General features: G+C 37.4%; 1 protein-coding gene across 1 annotated transcript in view; it reads right to left on the bottom strand.

The window, feature by feature from the left end:
* DDX10 (DEAD (Asp-Glu-Ala-Asp) box polypeptide 10) overlaps nt 1-23186 on the bottom strand; it is a 285003-nt gene that overhangs the window by 97359 nt on the left and 164458 nt on the right. Inside the window, exons 14-15 of the mRNA XM_011926680.1 lie at nt 4732-4851; nt 1833-1994 (exon numbers count right to left, since the gene is read on the bottom strand). Of these exons, the coding sequence (XP_011782070.1) occupies nt 1833-1994; nt 4732-4851 (282 nt within the window). The remainder of the gene's footprint in view (nt 1-1832; nt 1995-4731; nt 4852-23186) is intronic.

The following is a 23186-nucleotide window of genomic DNA, read 5'->3' as shown; positions in this document are numbered from 1 at the left end:
ATGAATCTCACTCCTGTTGCCCAGGCTGAAGTGCAGTGGCACGATCTTGGCTCACTGCAACCTCCACCTCCCAGGTTCAAGAAATTCTCCTGCCTCAGCCTCCTGAGTAGCTGGGATTAAAGGTGTGTGCCACCATGCCCAGCTAATTTTTGTATTTTTAGTAGACGGGGTTTCACTATCTTGGTTAGGTTGGTCTTGAACTCCCGACCTCATGATCCACCCAACTTGGCCTCCCAAAGTGCTAGGATTACAGGTGTGAGCCACCACACCCAGCTAATGTGCAATTTTTTATCTTGATTTTTGAGTCATGTGATTATTCATTCTAAAACATTTTATGTAAAAAAAAAAAAAAAAAAAGATGTGTAAGCAGCTTTTGTGAAGTAACAGCATATCCACAGTTAACTAAGACTTAATTATAATCTTCCTGAAGATGGAGGGACCCATGTACATATGTTAGTTTTTTCTTGTTTTTGTTTTTTAAAGAGACAGAGTCTTGCTATATTGCCTTTTATTAATGAGTGGCTATTCACAGGTGCAGTTATAGCACATTACTGCCTCAAGTTCCTGGGCTCAAGTTATCCTTCTGCCTCAGCCTCTTAAGTAGCCAGAACTACAGGTGTGAACCACTGCACCCACTCAGCAGCACCCGGATACTTTAAATATTCTATGTTCACAGCCTATGGCAGAGCCTAGCAAACAAACACTGTATAAGACAAGTACAATCTGCCAAATTTGAAATTAACTTTCTAAAGGTTTCCGGGACAATATTCAATGATCTGGTATAGTAATAACTTCCACATGGGAGAAAAGAGATGGCAAGGAAGGGGAAGGGGGTGAACTTTATTTTATGTAAATCCTTCATATTTCTTTTACTGCTGGCTACAACTTAGAAATACAGTACATTCTTGCTCAGTTGTCCCCTGGATAAATAAGTAGACTGCAAGCTGAAACATGACAAGCTCCTGATACTCTTAATAGTAAAGATTTTAACGAATTGCTAATGTCAAATTTCAATTTAAGTACTGCACTAAGAGTAACAATGCAAGAAATGTTTAGTTCTCTCATTAACATAAATATCCAACAATTGCAACCAGTATATTTCAGGTTCATTTGTTCTCCATATTTTTGGAATGTTTTTCTCAACATTCATTTTCCATCCCTAAAGCTTTCTCCAATATCTACTTTTTCATCAAATGCTACTCTGAAGCTACATCAAATATTAAAATAAAGAAATGAGAACTGCTGTTCTATTTTTATAAAAAAGTTTGTACTGGTCCATGAAAGGTCAAATAGGAGTGAAAAGCTCTAAGAATCCTTCTCAGAATGTACTTAACAATGTCCACATCCAAAGGTATTTTGTTCTTAATACAAAATTTAATATTATAGCAGTGTTTCTCGGGTGTTTCTCACTGCATTACCCTGAAATCACTGTGTCAAAAGGGTGCTAAAAAAAGTTCTTTAAAAATGTAAATCTACTTTATTTCATTAATTCACTTTTTTATCTAGTGAAATGTTCACTTCCAGGGAATGAAGTAGTATAACAGAATAACAATATCACGTGTGACCACTACATCAAGGATGACAGAAAACTGCCAAGTTGAAGGCCACAAGGGCACATGCTAATTTTTATGGAAGTTTTACAAAGTCTCCAGTTTTAATACAATAAATTTAACATATTATCAAGTAATTGATATGGAAAGAAATTTATTAAGTTGAATCTGGAAACACCATCAATCTTTTCCAATGGTTAAATGGTGAAACAAACCTCAGTACATCCATACCATGGGACTCATATGAATTCCACTCATATGAATTCAAGATGGAAAGCTTACCCGATGCTTTGCCTTAATTTTCTTTCTATATTCTTCTTTGTCAAATTTGTCCTCTTCCTGAAGTCTTTCCTTTGCTTTATCTAAGTTGATACCACCGGTGTCATCATCTTCCTCAGCATCCTTGATGGCAGATTTCTGCATTTGTGGCCACTGCTGAACCAACTACAGGCAGGAAAAAGGTCAGTGTCAACAAGAAGTAGGGAACACCCCAGAAAAGCACTTCATTTTGTCTGATGATTCCGAAAAGGTGCAGATACCCACTTTCTGCCTTACAATCTGTATTCTTAAATCTTTTAACCAACTTCAAGCCACAGAAGAGACCACCCTAGTCAGAGTAAAGTAACACTGCCAAACCCAATGAGAACAGGATTAAAAGAAAATTTCACCAAATAATTTGGAGAAGACAGTCACAGAATAGTGATGCTCCAGCATCTTCCCAAACAGCATTCTTAGTATCCTACTCTCCACACAACTCAGTTCAAAATTATCTGCACACAGCAGGAGTCAGGCTGAGTAGGACTCAGGCTATACCTCCTTTGGGCTTCCATGGCACCCAGTGTGTTACTCTCACACAAAGTTCATTGCACCGCATTGTTTTATTATCCTGTTTCTCTCACTAGAATTAATCTCCTTGAGGGCAGTTGTATGTCTTGTTCATTTATCCTTGGAGCCCAACATAGTATCCGGCACTTATTAAACAGGTGCTCAAAATGGATCAATGAATCACATATCAACTGACATTACATATAATGACTGAAATAACTAACTGAAAAGGAGAACATCAGTTTGGGTTTCACAGGCTTGCTCAAATCCACATGATTTTACACACACAGTTTAGGGTAAGGAACAAGGTGACCTAGAAGATGGGGCACTGATCTGGGAATGAGGGGACCTGGCTAAATATCCTGGTTTTTTCATTACTACGTAATGCTAAATAAATTAATCTCCGGATATCTGTGTCCCTTCTGGAAAAACAGAGGTTTATTTAACTCAGTAATTTCTAAGTCTAACACCACAAAACTCTATAGACAATTCAGACAAAAATAACTCTTATCTAATAATTAGTTGCCAGAAAGATTTAAATAACTGCCATTGTTTTGAAAGACTGCTAATTAACCTGCCGGCAAATGGAAACTGCAAGCACACACATCGCAGGTTTTAATGTCTCCTCTCTCCTCTGTGGCCACCATAACCATTCTTTAAGATGAGATTCCTATGGAGTCTCAACCTTTAGCAACCAATGGGATTGATAAATATCACTGAGCAGCCATGCTAGCAGTCACTGACCCTAAAGAGGCAATGCGAGGGATCAGTTGTAACAGTATGAATATCATGATACTTGGCTCCTCATCCCCACTGCAATCAGAGGGCAAAAAGTTTATCCTTCTATGGGCTAGAAAAAAAAAAAAAATAGTGGCATTTCTTTCAGAGCGTTAAGTCAGAAGTTTCAGTATGGCTCACATCCACAAACATCTCCTATTAGCACTAAGTACACACTGAAACATTTTATAGTTGAGGATTTACATTCGTTTTGTAGCTAATTGGCATAATTTGTGCAGTTAAACTTAGTACCATACTAAGGAACCTCATTACGCCAACAGTACTCATCTCATTTTACAGTGAACATCAGATGTCATATGACTATTCTAGTTTAGTCTGTTTCTCAGGTGCTGACCTCTTTTTCGTAATTCCATAAAGACTCATTATCTGTCATTTAGATAAGCTTCCTCTTCAACTTCCACCACCTTTGAATGACACACTATTTTGTTACTTTTCATGTGATTTATACACCCCAAAATAACATCCAAAACTTTAACTTCAAAATTAAAAGGAAACATACTCCATTGGGGAGAGGCTGCTTAAACAGTCTTTATGTTAGTGACGATGAGTATATAATGTGCTATATTAGTTAATATGATAAGCTGTTCTTTTATTGAAATAGATGTTTCATTCAATCAATACATTTTTCTGAGGGTTTATTATGTTAGGTATCTTTCTAGGTGCTGGGGATAGGCTAGTGAACAAAATCAACAAAATACCTTCCTCGCAAGAAGAAATGGAGTGGAAACTGACAATAGTCAAATACAGATTGAAGTCATAAAGTAAGTGCTGTGAAGAAAAGTGAGGCAAGGTGAGAGAAATGAGGTTATGATGGAGGTAAGGTGCTCTGTGCTACATGAGGATAGTCAGGAAAACCTGGGCTGGTGAGAATGAGGCCATGAGATGATATTCAAAAGACCCTACCTACTATAACCACTCCTCAGGTAAGTCACTTGACATACTGGATCTATTTCATCATTTTAAAATGAAGACAACAGTTATGTAATAGCATGAACTTTCATGAGTAATCTGTGAGTGGTAACCCCTTCCCTATACTATGGGTATGTATTGACAATATGGCTTAGGGAAAGTTGAGATTAAACAAGGCACCTCTGTGTCTTAGGTTACTTTGTAAAGCAGAGAATTCCCTCCCATAGCCAGCCCAGCAAGATATATGCAAGTACGGCACTTAAAATTGAGGAAGTGCAAAGTAGAGGCCTGAGTGAAGCAAAAGAAGCTGTAGCAAGTAGCTGTATTAGTATTCTCATGTCTGTTCCATAGAACATAATGTTCAATACCATGAAGAGAAAACCTTATCTTTAATAAAAACATAATTTGAAAGTTCAAAATCAACTCTGTGTCAGTATTACCAAGAAGTATCTCAGTTCATTGCCAGTAAGGCATCCTTGTTCACAGCAGTAGAGCTGATGTACAGCCGACAGTAACAGTGAAAGGAACAGCCCAGCATGCTGTAGAGAAACACTTACTCTATCATTAATGAATGGTAAGTAAGCAAGAGAGCCAATCTCTCCTAATACTCCAAATGTACCTCAGAAACGAAATACTTCTAAAATCTTACCTCCCCTTCATCAGTAAATGTTATCTTCTTATTCACTTTAAAATTTCTCTTCATTACTTTTTTTGCTTCTGCAACTTTGGTCACTTTTTTCTTGACGCTGGATTTAGAAGGTTCTTTCTTCTGTGTGAGAACATACAAAAAACACAGATGATTAGGGAAATGACTGCTTTACATTAACAATCCAATTCTGGCAATACACTTTTCAGAACTGGGTGCATTTATTACTCATTAGCTAATGAGAAGCGTTAAAAACACTGTCCAGGAATAACATTATTTGGCTTATTAACTAAGAACTCCTCCCAAAACCTAAAAATTTAAACACGAATAGGAGGGCTAGTAGACCAATAACATTTACATTTTCTCTATTACTAGAACTGTGCTATTTGATAATATTTAAGGACTAAAAATTACATAATGTAATACATGAGCATAAGATAAATAAAGCTATCTTCCAGTCAAAATTTCATACATATCTTAAAACGTGAAGTTGCAAACTTAAGTTCTTAGAGTAGGAAAATGTATACTTGGAAAGCAAAATGATTGCAATACATTGTTTGCAACCAACATTCCTCCTCCAATTATAGTAATTTACCATAGGAACACAGTAAAATATCTGATGACAATTAAACTGTGTCCACGCCGAGCATGGTGGCTCATGCCTGTAATCCCAGCACTTTGGGAGGTTGAGGCGAGTGGATCACCTGAGGTCATGAGTTCGAGACCAGCCTGGCCAACATGGTGAAACCCCACCTATACTAAAAATACAAAAATTAGCTGAGCATAGTGGCGGGCGCCTGTAACCCAGCTACTCAGGAGGCTGAGGCAGGGGAATCACTTGAACCCAGGAGGCAGACGCTGCAGTGAGCTAAGATCACGCCATTGCACTCCAGCCTGGGGACAGAGCAAGACTTTGTCTCAAAAAAAAAAAAAAAAAAGCTGTGTCCAGAGGTGAGATGGAGGAAACACTTAACAGGATATACCGATTAGGACCTAGCTTACAACCTAAAACCACTATAGCAAGACACTAAAAATTCAAAGCCACTGCTTACTTATGCTAAATGAATGGTGAGCGGACCCCCTGAGATGGGGGTTGGGGAGGTCATAGCATAACCTGCTTTGATGAGAAAGTGACAAGACACAACCTGTGTCTAAGGATTTGGATTATCCTCCTCAAATTAGAGCTAGTATTACATGACAAAATGTAGAAGCATTTGCATCTCTGCCTTCTATGGTTTACATTGGTTTCTGAAAGAGTTCTGTGTCCTGCCCCCTTGAAAAAGTAAAACTTTTAATTTGTTTTAGGGAAGTCACTGGAAGAAGGAACAGAAATGCCCACATGGGTGAGAAGAGGCTTGTTTATCATATTTTCCTGTTAAGCTCTGGCTTCGCTCTGATACTCTAGAATGAGTGAAGACTCATTCAAAGATGCTATGAATGTCAACGCCGTCCAAGGCATCATAGTACATAGTGAGGATGCAGCAGTGCAAGAAGGGTGGACTCCCAGCCTTCACGGAGCCCAACTCTATCTATGGAAAAAGATATTAAACAACTAGAACAAAACATTAATTACAAATGTAAGATCTTAGAAAAAATATATGGAATAAATCAATATGACCACCCTAGGTAGTCAGGGATGACGAAAGCAGGTCAAGGAACTTCCTTTCAAGGGAGAGATGTTTGAATTGAGTGGCAAATACTAACGCACTGTGGCACCGCCAGCACATCAGTGATGTTCTAAACACCTGTGCTGTCCACTGATGGTGTATTTTACACATGGCTGACAAGACAGTCTTAGTTCCACGGCATTCTTTTTAATATTAACTTTAGCAGGTAATACATGCACATGTATTCTGTAAATTGTACTTAAGTTAAAAGGTTGTTTTTCATGTCCTCTTCAGCAACCTCAGTTTCTCTCCTAAGGATCAAGTGCTGTTAGCAGCTTCTGTATCCTTCCAGAGAGATTCCACTCACATTCAAGTACAAAGGAAAAACATGAAGTTACTAAAGAATTACCTCCCGCAATTAAAAGCATTGATTATATCTATTCATACACATGTGCTTTTATATATCCAGATTAAGTTTCTAAAAGTGAAAGTGCTCAAAGAGTATGTATAGTTAAATTCTGAAATACATCTCCCAATAACCCTCCCAAAGTTATACAAACTTACATTCCCACCAAAAATTTATAAGGAATTGATCTACCGCATCTGCAGCTAAGTATATTATTAGGCTTTATGTTGCCAGTCAACTAGGTGAAACAGAGTACCTCGGGGAAGTTTTAAGTTGCAGTTGTATTATTTTACGTATGACAGAACATCTTTTCAAGGACATTATTTTTCTGTGCACCATTTGTATTATCTGCCAGTATTTCTAATGAATTTCTGGCATTTAATTTATCAAGTTGTGAAATCTCTTCATTCGTTAACAATGCTTCAGTAGTTTTCCACATCCCATCATTTATATTTAGACTTTTGCCATACAAGGTAATTTTGTTATTTTGCTATGATTTGGTTTTTGTGAAGGTGAAGTTTTTAATTTTTTACATAATCTATTTTAGTAAATGTTTTCTGGGTGTATACTAAACTTTATAATTTTCCAACTAGAAGAATTTTTAAAAATAAATTTAACTTCTTAAAATGCAGATTTTACTTTTTTAGAATTTTAAAAAATGGCTCTTGGACAAGAAATAAAGTGTTAATACTTTTTATACTTCTATTCATTAACAAAAATATAAAATATATCTACTGTTAGGTAGGAGTTATATTTTTTGACAAGATTTTGTATTATCGGTACAAGAATGAAATTTATAGCAGCCCAAAGAAGTACAGTGAAACATTAGCTGACAATATGTAAAACATCAAAATATGACTTTCATTTCTATTTGCACCTCTTCTACAACATGTATGCTAGACTTTAAACAGCTAAAAGGAAAGTATCATAAAATACAAAATTGATAGTTACTCTCAATGTCCTGTGATAAGTGTAGAAAGTTACTAGAAATAATCTGGAAGATAAAAGAACTGCTGCCGCCACCACCAGTCACAAAACCAATAATGGTTCTCATCATAAGGACCATGTTAGCTAACACTGGCTACAAGAAAATTCAAAATATAATCAATGAAAAAAAGCTACTTTAATACAAGCATTACTAGTACATATCCTACAAAAGAAAATAAAACTATTGTTAAAAAATGGTATTTTAAATGAAAAGCAAAAATCACAGGAAAATAAAAGTTAGAATTAAAGACAGTACAAAGAAATGAAATTTTTATGTTTTCTTAAAGTCGCTCCCATTTGGGCCAACTAATAATTTATAATGAAAACCATTATATCTAACAGTGAAGTAAACCAATAAAATAAAGAACAGTCAACACTGGAGGAGACCTTTAAGATTACCTATTATAGCTGAAGCCACTCCTATGAAAGATAAGAGCATTTCTTTTTCTTTTTCTTTTTTTTTTTTGAGACAGAGTCTCACTCTGACGCCAGGCTGGGGTGCAGTGGCACGATCTCAGCTCACTGCAACCTCCACTTCCCAGGTTCAAGCGATTCTCCTGCCTCAGCCTCACGAGTAGCTGGGACTACAGGCGCATGCCACCACACCCAGCTAATTTTTGTATTTTTTGTAGAGATAGGGTTTCACCATGTTGGCCAGGATGGTCTCAATCTCTTGACCTCGTGATCCGCCCACCTCGGCATCCCAAAGTGCTGGGATTATAGGCCTGAGCCACCACGCCCGTCCCGATAAGAGCATTTAAGATTGATAAACACTGTTTCCCAAAAGTCCAAACATATTTAAATATACACATTTCTATTGGCTAAATAACCAAACTGTAACAGAACTTGTTTATGATTTAAAAAAGAAAAAGCAAGCCCACCTGCTATCAAAGCATAATGCCTCAGTCATCCTAAATCAAATGAATTACAGTAATTCAAATATTCTCTAACTTTATGGTATAAATTAAGAACATACTATTTGATATTTTGTTTTAAAGCCATCTACACAATCTTTTCTTAATAAACTATAAACAGAATCAAAAACAAAAATCACATGATTATGTCAATAGATGCAGAAAAAGCATTTGACAAAATCCATCATCCCTTTATGATTAAAACCCTCAGCAAAGCCAGCATAGAAGGGACATACCTTAACATAATAAAAGCCGTCTATAACAAATCCACAGCCAACATTAATACTAAACAGAGAAACTTGAAAGTATTCCCCCTGAGAACTGGAACAAGACAAGGATGTCCACTTTCACCACTTCTATTCAACGTAGTACTGGAAGTCTTAGCCAGAGCAATGAGATAAGAGAAAGAAATAAAGAGCATTCAAATCAGTAAAGAGTAAATTAAACTGTCGCTGTTTGCTGATGATATGACTGTATACCTAGAAAACCCTAAAGACTCATCCAAAAAGCTCCCAGAACTGGCAAATGAATTCAGCAAATTTTCAGGATACAAAATTAAAGTCCACAAATCGGTAGCACTGCTATACACCAACAGCGACCAAGCCGAGAATTAAATCAAGAACTCAACCTCTTTCACAATAGCTGCAAAAACATAAAATAAAATACTTAGAAATATACCTAACCAAGGATGTGAAAAACCACAAGGAAAACTACAAAACACTGCTGCTGAAAGAAATCAGATGACATAAACAAATGGAAACATATCCCATGCTCATAAATGGATAGAATCAATATTTTGAAAACAACCATACTGTCAAAAACAATCTACAAATTCAATGCAATTCCCATCAAAATAATTATTCATGGAGCTAGAAAAAAAAATCCTAAAATTAATATGGAACCATAAAAGAGCCTGTGTGGCCAGAGCAAGACTAAGCAAAAAGAACAGGTCTGGGGGCATCACACTATTCAACTTCAAACTATACTATAAGGCCATATTCACCAAAACAGCATGGCACTGGTATAAAAACAGGCACATAGACCAATTAAACAGAATAGAGAACCCAGAAATAAAGCCAAGTACTTACAAAGATAACAAACATAAAGTGAGGAAAGCACACCCTACTCGACAAATGGTGCTGGTAAAACTGGCAAGCCACATGTAAGAGAATGAAACTGAATCCTCATATGTCACCTTATACAAAAATCAACTCAAGATGGATCAAAGACTTGAAAAGTGTGATCCTGTCTCACTGCAACCTCTGCCTCTGGGTTTAAGCAATTCTCTTGTCTCAGCCTCCTAAGACCTGAAACCATAAAGATTCTAAAACATCAGAAAAACCCTTCTAGACTTGGCTTAGGCAAAGACTTTATGACCAACAAAAGCAAATGCAACAAAAACAAAGATAAATAGATGGGACTTAATTACACTAAAAAGCTTCTGCACAGCAAAAGAAATCAGCAGAGTTAAGAGACAACCCACAGAGTGGAAGAAAATCTTCACAATCTATATATCTGACAAAGACTAATATCCAGAATCTACAAGGAACTCAAACAAATCAGCGAGAAAAAAAAATCCCATCAAAAAGTTAAGGACATCAATAGCTAATTCTCAAAAGAAGATACACAAATGGCCAACAAGCATGTGGAAAAATGCTCAGCATCACTAACTATCACAGAAATCCAAATCAAAACCACAATGCAATACCACCTCACTCCTGCAACAATGGCCATAATCAAAAAATAAAAACTAATAGACGTTGGCATGGATGCAGTGAAAAGGGAACACTTTTACAGGGCTGGTGGGAATGTAAACTAGTACAACCACTACAGAAAACAGTGTGGAGATTCCTTAAAGAACTAAAAGTAGATCCATTTGATGTACTTTTTATCCAGACGATTTGATCCAGCAGTCTCACTACTAGGTATCTACCCTGAGGAAAAGAAGTCATTACACGAAAAAGATACTTGCACACACATGCTTATAGCAGCACAATTTGCAATTGCAAAAACATGGAATCAACCCAAATGCCCACCAATCAATGAGTGGATAAAGAAATGTGGATAGGCCAGGCACAGTGGCTCACGCCTGTAATCCCAGTACTTTGGGAGGCCAAGGCAGGTGGATCACCTGATGTCGGGAGTTCAAGACCAGCCTGACCAACAATGTGAAACCTCGTCTCTACTAAAAATACAAAAATTAGACAGGCATGGTGACAGGCACCTGTAGTCCCAGCTACTCAGGAGGCTGAGACAAGAGAATTGCTTAAACCCAGAGGCGGAGGTTGCAGTGAGACAGGATCACACCACTGCACTCCAGCCTGGGCGATGGAGCTACAGTCTTAAAATTAAACTGTAGTCTTAAAATTAAGACCCATCTAACAGGTACACAGTTTCAGAGCTGAAAAATGAAAAACATTTTTTCTGTCTCAAAAAACCACAACAAAAAAAAGGAAATATGGATAAAGCAATGCAGTACTATTCAGCCATAAAAAGGAATGAAATAATGGCATTCACAGCAACCTGGATGGAATTGGAGACTGTTATTCTAAGTAAAGTAACTCTGTAATGGAAAACCAAACATCAAATGTTCTCACTTATATATGGGAGCTAAATTATAAGGACACAAAGGCCTAAGAATGATACATTGGACTTTGGAGACTCGGGGGATAGGGTTGGGGGTGGCAAGGGACAAGACTACACATCGGTTCCAGTGTACACTGCTCAGTGATGGGTATACCAAATTCTCAGAGAGCACCACTAAAGAACCTATTCATGTAAACAAACACCACCTATTCACCAAAAACCTATTGAAATAAAAAAAATTAAAAACAAATAATAATAATACCACCACCAGTAAGTAGCAAATGTATTATGTTTGTGAAATTTTTGCAAGAACTGCAGTCTTAAAATTAAGACCCACCTAACAGGTACAGAGTTTCGGATCTGAAAAATGAAAAGTTCTGGAGATTGGTTGTACATCAATGTGAATATACTTAACACAACTGAATTGCACATTTTAAAATGGTTAAAATAGTAAACTTTATGTTATGTGTCTTCTACCACAAATAAAAATGAAATTTTAAAATTTAAGAGCCGATGAAAATAGAGCAACTTAAAATGTTATTACAGAAACGAAGTTTGTCTCTTCAGAATTCCTACACAAATATTAATTTGCTAAGACAAACATACCTGCTATAGCAACAGTCCTAAAATTACACAACACTAAAGGAGAAGAAATTTCAGCTGGAGGATGGGGAGCTGGGTGGGCAATGCAAGGAAAAGGTAGCAAGGAAAGTTGAAAGCATTCCCCCTGAGGATTGGAACAAGATAAGGACGTCCACTTTCACCACTTCTGTTCAAGATAGTACTGGAAGTCTTAGCCAGAGCAATGAGACGAGAGAAAGAAATAAAGGGCATCCAAATCAGTAAAGAGTAAATCAAACTGTCGCTCCTTTGCTAGACACAAGGAGGATTAAAGGCCCACAATAGAAATCAACTAAAATTATATGAAACAAGAATACTTATAAATTATGAATTGTGGAAATAATTTATAATGGTTTAAGAAATCTCATAGGATTTTTCTTCTAACAAAATCCATATTTACCAATCTTATGTTTTAAGATTTAATAGAAGGCACAACTATAGTAAACCTTGACCATATGCATAAGTTTGAGAATGTGGAAATCAAGAGAAAAATGAAAATCAGATCTGCCTCCACCACCCAACTGTTACTGGAATTTCTTGAGTGAACGGCTACTGCATTAGCCTGTTACACAGACTCTCTGCGTTCACTCTCACCCCCATTATAGTAAGCCCTGTTGGAATCACTTGTTTACTTCTGTGCTTTTTCCTAATAGATTGTAATTCCCATGAGGGTTAAGACCATTTTTATTCTATTTGTATCCCCAATGTGTCACAGATAGGCCAGCATATAGGAAATATTCAATAATGATTGAAATAAGAATTAGTGAATAAACTACATATGGACTACTTCATTTACTGTTCAGAACAACTGTGAGTCAAATCTTGTTCCTACAAATTTTTAATTAGAAAACTAAAGCTTAATTCAGCAATTTGTTCAAGGTTATATAACTTCAAAGTATTTGACTCTGTTCATATTCTACAATGCATAGTTTCATTTCTGTTCAACCTGCCTTAGAAGACTGTAGCATCATAATTTGACTCAATATTTGCCTTTCAAATTTCTATCAATTTAAGAATGTTTGAGAATTGCTAATTTGAGAAACTCCCATAGCTTTTTTCAACTTTAAATCCATGACCCACTATGAAAGATTTTCAGAGAGCAGAGCATGGCAGCTGAAAGCCAATGAGTTAGAACTTGAGTGTTCCGGATCAAGGGCCTCTCAATGAGGCTGGACCCAGAGGACACAAAATGGAATGCGTGTGGATGTGATCTCCTCCATACAGAGCTTCCTCATCTGTGCGGCCCTGCTGCAAGTCACCGCTTTTATCTTAAAGAAATTGGGCAGCATAAGAAAATTGGGCGTCACATGTGACTGCCAGATATGAAGAACTTGGTTACAGTTTCTACTCCTATCTGCAAATAAAGAGGCCCAGAAACGTGTAAGGGACTCTTCGACTGAATGGACATAAAAATTCTACTTATTAAGAACAAGTTTGGCTCTCATAACTGAGGTCCATAGCTAAAACATAAAACTATTTGGGAAGTACGAAAAGATGTCTCACGGTCATGGTATGCCCTTAGGCCTGTGATATTCAGCCTTTTGTGAATGTTAGTATAAATAGTAAACAATGTCAAGCTCCATTTTCTGGCAAGTATTAATTAAAAGGGAACTATGTCTCTATGACAGCTATGTCTGTTTACCCTTGTACTTCTATCTACAGTGTATTTGTGAACAGTCCCTTAGTTACACTGTATGAAAGTCAGCACACAACCACAATGACATTTAAGCACAGGACCATTCACCTATGTTTTTAATAAATGTACCAATTAAAAAAAAGATTTTCAGACTTTATACATAGCTTGATTAGTTTTAAAAATACTTGTTTTCACATCCAAAAACCTTTTTAAATACTATATATACTATTTCAAACTATAAGACCCCAACCCTAATTCTCTTCTGATAAGAATCACAGCTATTATGAAATTAATTTTTATGAAATACTTGACTCTTTATCTTGACACATCATGAATTATATCTAGAAAATCATTTAGAAACGCTTCCAAATGTGTATATCCTATAGATAATTCATATTTACTCCAAAGTCCTACAGATAACTGCCTATATTTCCTATCAAAGTTACTCATTTGTCAAGGCTTGATTGGTCCTGATTATATTAAGACAAAGTACCAGTAAATGTTAATCTTTTTTCTGCATGATTACTAAGGTCATGCACTACTATTTTCCTTGTGGTGTATAAATTGCAATTCTAATCCACAATGTGATGAAAATCGTTAATGAATACAAAGATATATTGAGCAACAATGACAACTATTTACTATGAAATATCCATGATTCATTTTTAAGTGATCCTAACAGGTGAACATGAATGAGAACAGATGATTATGTCTTGCTTGTTTCCTCCCCACCCCAGACCAATACTACATAGATATGCAGTGATCTCAGTTTTGTTCAAACTTCCTTCTGGTTAAGGAGGACCATACGGCAAAATCTCTATTGATACTGCCAATATGAACATTCTATACAATGTTTTTTGATTGCTACATTCCTCCTTCAGGATTTCTGGTGCCTCCTTCAGGTTTAACTTGGAATACTTTTCCAGAAACTGCTTTTTAACCTAACAAACTCTTCCCGAGCATGTGTACCTGTCTCCTTAACTAATATCTTAAGGAAAAAAACTTTCAAATATATCCCCTATACAGTTTCTATTCCCCTCCACTGTTTCTCTCATTTTCCAGATATACATTCCCCCAAACCCTCATTGCAATGCCTACAACATATCTGTCTTCCTTTCCTCAATTTCTTGTTAGAATTAACATAAGTTTCTTAATTTTAAAACACCTCTTTATAGCATTTTGGCCTAATAATTATTTAAATTTTTCACTGTGCCTGCAATTAGTCTAAATAACATGTGAATTTCTGTTCTTGACCCAAGCCCTATCTGACTTTCCTTTCATGCCATTTTCCTTACTTAAGGCTCATTCCCAACTAAGTCTCATTCCCAGCCAAGGTTTATGATCATGTTCATTTATTTATTGTCTTAAATGATTCCTTCTACCTCTTTGAACATTTATAGTGTTACAATATTTAAGGGAAAATCCCATAATTTCCTATTTACTACCTTAGGACATTTTCTTTGGTTTGTTTAAATTGTTCAGGCCATTTACCGTTGTTTTGCTGGCTGGGAAATATGTATATCTGCTGTACACCATGACCTTCGGAAAAAAACAAAGCCATTATAGTGACAAAAATCTCAGATATTTCCTGCTGTTTAACAAAATTATGAAACCACTCATATTTTGCTGTAGGAATCCAATTTTTAATCTGCCACTTTTAATAAATATTTCCATATTAGGAAGCAAGCAGCTGGAAGCAATTTAGAGAAACGGTGCCTGCTACATTTTTCCCCTTTTTAGATTTCTAGAACGACAGTATTGATTTCATTTTTAACTTGTGTCCAAATTGGCTATATAAATGTCTCATCTCTCACAGCTTTTGGAATTCTTCTAGAACTCAGAAATTTTATAAGCTACATAGCAAAAAATAAAAATAAAAATAAAAGGGCCGGGCGTGATGGCTCAAGCCTGTAATCCCAGCACTCTGGGAGGCCAAGACGGGCGGATCACAAGGTCGGGAGATCGAGACCATCCTGGCTAACCCGGTGAAACCCCGTCTCTACTAAAAAATATAAAAAAACTAGCCGGGCGAGGTGGCGGGCGTCTGTAGTCCCAGCTTCTGGGGAGGCTGAGGCAGGAGAATGGAGTGAACCTGGGAGGCGGAGCTTGCAGTGAGCCAAGATCTGGCCACTGCACTCCAGCCTGGGCGACAGAGCGAGACTCCGTCTCAAAAATAAATAAATAAATAAATAAAAATAAAAATAAAAAATAAAAAGCAGTAACATTAAAAGGAAAGGTAACTTGTGTCACATGGTCATTTGGCTAACAGGGTTAAAGGAAACTGACCACATAGGGGAGGCAACAAGGCAATAATGAACTAAGTTAAAAGTCCCAGGACAGGACAGGTGCGGTGGCTCATGCCTGCAATCCCAGCACTTTGCAAGGCCAAGGCGGGTGGATCACTTGAGGTCAGGAGTTCGAGACCAGCCTGGCCAACATAGTGAAACCTCATCTCTACTAAAAACACAAAAATTAGCCATGCATGGTGGTGAGCACCTGCAATCCCAGCTACTGGGGAGGCTGAGGCAGGAGAATCACTTGAACCTGGCAGGCAGAGGTTGCAGTGAACCAAGTTGCACCACTGCACTCCAGCCTGGGACACTGAGCAAGACCCTATTTCAAAAAAGAGTCCTGGGACAGAAATCTTGAAACTATTTCAAACAATATGACACTATGATATACTTCTCTTAGGGGAGTGTCTCAGCTATCTACACTTCTACCACCTTCCTTCCAAGTGATACCAGAGACTCAGCAAGAATGTGCCAGTAGCTAATTTAATTAGAATTTGTTTGAACAAAATGGGAGAGCATCAAAATAACATTCAAGATGTTTCACTGTACATTTGACTGAGAATTCCACAATTGGCTCCAACACCTATAAGAAAAGCATACTACTTGACAGTCTGGCTAGTGTGGCTTAAAGCAGAGTTTCTGTAAATTCATTCATCATTAAAGTCTAAACAAACAAATGCCATATAACACTAGCTATTCAGTGAACCACCAATTTTTACAAGTATACAAAAACACACACATGCATGTGCATCTATACTATCTATAACCCTGTTAGCCAAATCATAGAGAATCTCTCTATGATTTAAAGCCTTCACAAAGAACTACAATAATGGAAGAAAGATAGATGCTAAATTCAAATTGGGTTTGGTACCTGGTTGCCATTTGTTGGTACCATTTTTAACACAGTATTTTAAGACATTTAAGAGATGTTAAAGCTGTCCTCTTGGCCGCCCAAAAGGAGATCATCACTGTTACGTCTGACATTTTTCTATAATGACTTGTGTTATTAAATCCCAATACACACATGGGCTGTATGTTAACAGAAAGTGAAACAAGCATCACTGCCACAGCCAAGCTATGTTCACAACTACCATGTGCAAACCATGTGCAGTAAAGTTTCAAAGCTCTACCTTGTATTGTATACAAATATTAGCTAAGCAGAAAGGACCAAGTGAAAAGTCAAAGGCTAGCCTATGTGTACTACGTTTCAACAAAAAAGTGCCAGGATGATGTCCAATATTATTCAAAATTGGATATTCTTACATATACCATTTGTAAAACTGTGGTGTGCAAAGCCACATAGTGGTGATTAAAAAATATATATATTGGAATCATTACGGAACTTGGAAGGGTAAAAGGACCCTCCAGGATCACCTAGAGAAACACCACCTACCCACTCCCAGTCCCTGGAAAGTCAAGACAGAATTTCAAGATCACATAGACAGTATCAGCAAAGTCAGGGCTAGAACCCCAAACCCTTCAAAAACCTAGTCTGTGCTCCTACCCTGACACTGTATATAAGAATATCTTATATTTCATCTTAGCCAAATGGCCGAGAAGCAATATATAACAGTATCTCCAACGGAAACACCTTAGAGCTAGACCTTCCTCTGTGAATCACAGTTTTCCTAAGCAATACTGAGAGACCTCATAAAATAAGAAGAGTGGATTGACAGCAAATGTTCTCTTTAAAATGAAAAGAATCCTTGAAGGAATTCATTTTTAAAAGTGTAATTTTCAAGACAGTGGGACATCCCGCTTCACAGAGGGAAACTTCATAGTGCTAGTGATGGAAGAGAATTAAATATGGGTGATGTTGAGAAAGGCAAGAAGATTTTGTTCAGAAGTGTGCCCAGGGCCACACGGTGGAAAAGGGAGGCCAGCACAAGACTGGGCCTAATCTCCATAGTCTCTTCAGGTGGAAGACAGGTGAAGCTGTTGGATTCTCTTACACAGACACCAATAAGAACAAAGGCATCACCTGGGGAAAGGATACACTGATGCACTATTTGGAGACTCCCAAGAACAACATCCCGGGAACAAAAATTATCTCTGCCGGCATTAAGAAGGCAGAAAGGGCAGACTTGATAACTAATCTCAAAAACACTACTAATGAGTAATAATTGGTCACTGCCTTATTTATTACAAAATAGAAATAAATGTCTCATGACTTTTTTATGTGTACCATAATTTAATAGATCTCACATACCAGAATTCAGATAATCAATGACAGAATATTTTGTTCGGCAGTCCTGATTTAAAACTAAGACTGGCTTGTGGTTAAATGAGTATGTTGGTTTTTTGAATTTTAATAGTAATTCCAATTCAGTAAATGCTAACACTATCTACCCCTTCTAATGATATCTACCCCTTCTATGATTCGATTTCGTTAGTAATGTTCAACTTTTCACAAAGATGAATGCCATCTTAAAACTTAATAGAGATTGGTTTTATATTTAGATTTATATAACGGTTATGTGAATATATTGAAATACTGGGGAAATTCCTTCACACTGTCTCAGAATCAAGCAAGATTCATCTGTGTTTCATGTTCATTTGCCTCTTAAAGCCAAGAGTTGAAAATAAGGTAGCAATGTCTACTTTATATTTTTGGCCTTAACTATGCCAATCTAATTAGATTCTTTGTATCTAAAATGATTCCTTTTACTTATTGAAAGGCATTTTAGTGTGGTTTATGTGTAATATCAAATAAAGATAATTTAACACTTCTCACATTTTTTAAAAAGCGTTTTCTTTTGTTCGTAAAAGGACCATAGAAATGACTAAACCTGACCTCTAATTTCTTCTCTCTCAAAAGTAGAACATATGACGGAAAGAAAAACAAATACTCTATCCCTCAATGCTCTGCACTACTTTACAATTTCCATCTGTCCCCATTAGCCATTAATCATTAAAAAAAGTTTGACAGCCATTTACAGTTGTTAGCAGATTTTTGCTTATTAGTTTTTTTCTATCTTCTACCTTAGAATGAGTCCCTGCTTGTTCGTTAGTAAATCGTCACACTAAAATGCAGTATTTTCAGAAATACAACCTCCAATAAAAACAACTATATATCAATCCACAAATAATAATTTTAATAAAATTTTTACTAGTCCCCAAACTCCATGCTGCATAATCAATGTTTTAAAAATCATTCTCCTTCCTACCATCCCAGAGAGACTAGAAAATTTAAGACCTATCGGCCAGGCACGGCGGCTCACGCCTGACCCCAGCACTCTGGGAGGCCGAGGCGAGCGGATCACGAGTTCAAGAGATCGAGACCATCCTGGCTAATACGGCAAACCCCGCCTCTACTAAAAATACAAAAAATTAGCCAAGTATGGTGGTGGGTGACTGTAATCCCAGCTACGCGGGTGGCTGAGGCAGGAGAATGGCGTGAACCTGGGAGGCGGAGCTTGCAGTGAGCCGAGATCGCACCACTGCACTGCAGCACTGCAGCCTGGGCGACAGAGCGAATTCTGTCTTGGAAAAAAAGAAAAAAGAAAAAGAAAGAAAAGAAAAGAAAATTTAAGACTATCAATATGCTTGAAATTCTTCCCCTAACAGCAAATTTATGTGAGGATTCACCGCTGAATATCTTGAGATATTTGAGACTTCTTATCACCTTCTATCCTCAGCCCTTTGTTGATGTTTCTCATGATATTTTTTTTTTTTTTTTTTTTTTTTTTTTTGAGACGGAGTCTCACTCTGTCGCCCAGGCTGGAGTGCAGTGGCCGGATCTCAGCTCACTGCAAGCTCCGCCTCCCAGGTTTACGCCATTCTCCTGCCTCAGCCTCCCGAGTAGCTGGGACTACAGGCGCCCGCCACCTCGCCCGGCTAGTTTTTTTTTTGTTTTTTTTTTTTGTATTTTTTAGTAGAGACGGGGTTTCACAGTGTTAGCCAGGATGGTCTCGATCTCCTGACCTCGTGATCCGCCTGTCTCGGCCTCCCAAAGTGCTGGGATTACAGGCTTGAGCCACCGCGCCCGGCCTCTCATGATATTTCTTACACTCGTGTTTTTAAAAGCTTCTTTTACTTCATCCCTCTGAAACACCCAACTCCCTGAGGGAATGAGCTTTGTCATACTCATCTTGTAATTCCTTGAGCAAGCACATGCACTACGCTTAAACAAATCAGTAATTATTTCTGGAACTAAGTTGAGCTTGGGCTAATCAAGATCAATTTTCTTTGAGAATAACACTCAAAGACTCTGAAATGCATTCTACTGTTACCTATTCTGATATCAGTTTGCTTAAATAGCATAAAAATAAGCATATTTCACATTTAACTTGACATTTATTTGTTGAGAAAACTGATTCACAGGCTCTAGGCAATAAAGTCTGATGTGAGAAGCAGACCAGTCTGAAAACACCGGGAGTCACTGTGGGCAGCCTAGACCATGAGCTGGAATCACTCCATCATCCTGTTTCCCAGCAAGAGAGGCTGCAACCACGCTTGACTTCTGACAGGACCATGGCTTCCTCCCTCAGCAAGGCACACCCAACTTTCCATGAACCTCAAAGTCTCCACATGCCTGACAGCTTAATTTCTCAGATGACTGCAGGCATCCACAACTATAGTGTCTGGTTTGTAGGATTATACACTGATACGTTTGATAGGCCACTTATTCTAAAAGAAGGGAGAACAATAAGGGAAGGGATATCTCAAGTGGAATGAAAATCTATGCTGTGTCTAGCAGACTGGCAAAACTCTGGGAACCTCCTATGTGGAATAAGAGGGAAACAGGGAAACCACCTCCTTCCCCTACTTGATCCTGGCTTTGTAAACATTCCCTTTTCTCAAAGTGTATTCCTTAATCCATGCCATATGCCATTGTGAAATTTCTCCGGATCTCCGATGGCAAGTGCCAATCCAGACGGGACCTACCTGACAAATCTAAACCTTTCAGAGTTTAGTGAATAGTAGTTAATAACAGATGCCATGTGCCAAACACCATGCTAGAAGTTTTATATTTCATTTACTCAGCACAACCACCCTTTTGAGGAACTGCCTGCATTTTACAGATGATGAAATGATTATTCAGCTAAAAAGGACAGAAGCATGCTCTAAACTCAGGTTTAGCAAACTTCAAAATTTATCTTCTTGAGCTTTGAAGCTGTACTCTTCTCAGGCCTCCACAATTCCACAGACTGAAATAAACTTTAAGAACACTGCCTGTAGGAAGATTAAGTCTACTCCCTAAATGTTGAACCCTATAATCTCCCTCAGAAATAGGCGTACAGTTTCTACTTGAACAAACCCTTTGACAGAAAATTCACTAAATAAAACATGTTGTACTGGGACACCTATTCCTATTCTTCTTGTATATTTTTTAAAATAATTGTATCAATGGAAAACTATTGTTTTTACTTTTTTGAAAAAATGTGTCATTTCCAAATGAAACAGGCAATTTATAGTGGTCAAAATGCCAATCTAAATGTTTTCTTCAAGTTCTAATATGACCCTCAAGAGGGCTATGCTGGTACTGAAAGCAAAGACAAATTGCATTTTCTTCTGTTACTCTAGGAATAAGACAATAGTAATTACAAGTAGAGCTAGGGGAAAAAGGAAAGGTAATACGAGTTCTGTGACAAGCTTCAGTGATAACTATGGGCCAAAAGATAGCATGTATAGAACAAAACAGACATGGAAAAGGACAGCTGTACAGAGCTAAGACAGGTATAGTTATTAAAAAGAGACAATGTGAAAACAAAGTCACAAGAAAGGAAGGAACAAGGAAGAGCAAAAACTCTATGAAAACAATCTCCTCTCATGTGTTGCAAAAACATCGCACCATACTGCCAAGTCACTCTCCCCACCAACAGAACCCCAGAACCATCAACTTTAAATTGGGAAAATAGAATAATTACACCAACAATGGTAAACTTTGAGAATTTCTTAAACAGATACTAACAAGATGCAAAATAATTGCCATCCATCTCCCAAATATATTCTCTAGTACACCAAAAGAATGTCTGAGACACAAAACTACAAGTGATGAGTCCCCCAAAAAGGGGCATACTGGAACATAAAATCAATCTTTGGCATTCAGTGTGGTCATTTCCAAGTTAGTATGCTATTCCTAACCAGTACTGTTCATAGCATATTCTACACTGTTTCTTCTCCAAGCACTTTGGTTATTTGCACCATACAATAATTTAAAGGATTCAGCTGACTCACTAATAAATGAAACATTAAATAACTTAATGATGATCCTAATAAACGATTTTCCTCAACTAATTTTGAATACATTCAACTTTAATCAAAGGAAGTAAACAGGTTGACTACAATTTTCTATTAAAATGCAATTAATACTCTACTATTCTATTAAGATTCCTGGAGTTACATTATGAAACTCACTCATAATTTGCCTCATTCCAAACCTAAGAGGTTAAATGTCAAAACTTCCTAATAAAGACCACAAACTACCAAATAAGAGCTTGGTCACAATAGTTACTGTGGTCAGCTATTTGAGAACCTCCAGGAAGCCTCATTTGACTAAAGCACGCTATATAGTTAATTTTCAACTTGCTTTGGAATGAGCCTCACATTTTAGGAATAATTAATTAACTGCCTCTCACTGTTCTGTCACTAGAAAAAGACCTTACCTTGATAATGGTATTGAAATAAACTCTACCTTACTCAGAAGCATGCATGTCCACTGGTGAGGGTAGGGGACACTGACAGGAGGAAATAGGAATGTGTGTGAATATCTAATCAGTTTCCAGAGTTGCTTTTCCCTGAGCTACATCGTGGCGTCCTCCTTCGGTTTACTTTAAAGACAGGTATTAAAACACTGCTGTATAAAATTCACTATTTTGCGTTTCACAGGACAGTTGTTGAAATAAGAAAATCTGTGCCTCTCCAAAGTAGCAGAATGTTGTCTCCTTATAGACAAGATGTTCTTTTTGTTTTCGCAGTCAAGACTTCAGAGGCAAATGCCTGATCCACATTTAAGAACTATGTAAAATCTTGTATGAGCTGCATATTAAGTTTCCCACCAGTCATTCCTATTCTATCTGTACTTTACATGCCCTGCTGTTTTCTATTTTAAAACATTTTAAAGCACTTTATAAGCTACTTCAAATTCCTTGTAGGATTAGGAGGGATAAAATACGAACTACAAAGAATAAAGGAAGCTCGGTCATTTATTCAACGAACACTGGCTATCTACTCTACTCTAAGTACCATTCTAGACACCTGGGGTACAGTAGAGTTTGCATTCTAGTGAGGAGACAGACAAATATGCACATATGTCAAGGAGTTTTTAAGTGTTAGAGACAACAGTAAGGCACTAGGGAGTAACTGGGCAGAAGGTAACAATTTTAGAAATATAGGGAAGGCCTTTCTTTTTTTTTTTTTTTTTGAGATGGAGTCTCGCTCTGTCGCCCAGGCTGGAGCGCAGTGGCC

This window comes from Colobus angolensis, unplaced genomic scaffold, assembly GCF_000951035.1.
Source record: "Colobus angolensis palliatus isolate OR3802 unplaced genomic scaffold, Cang.pa_1.0 Scaffold7, whole genome shotgun sequence".
Lineage (NCBI taxonomy): Eukaryota > Metazoa > Chordata > Mammalia > Primates > Cercopithecidae > Colobus > Colobus angolensis.
This window is presented reverse-complemented; position numbering and strand designations above follow the sequence as displayed.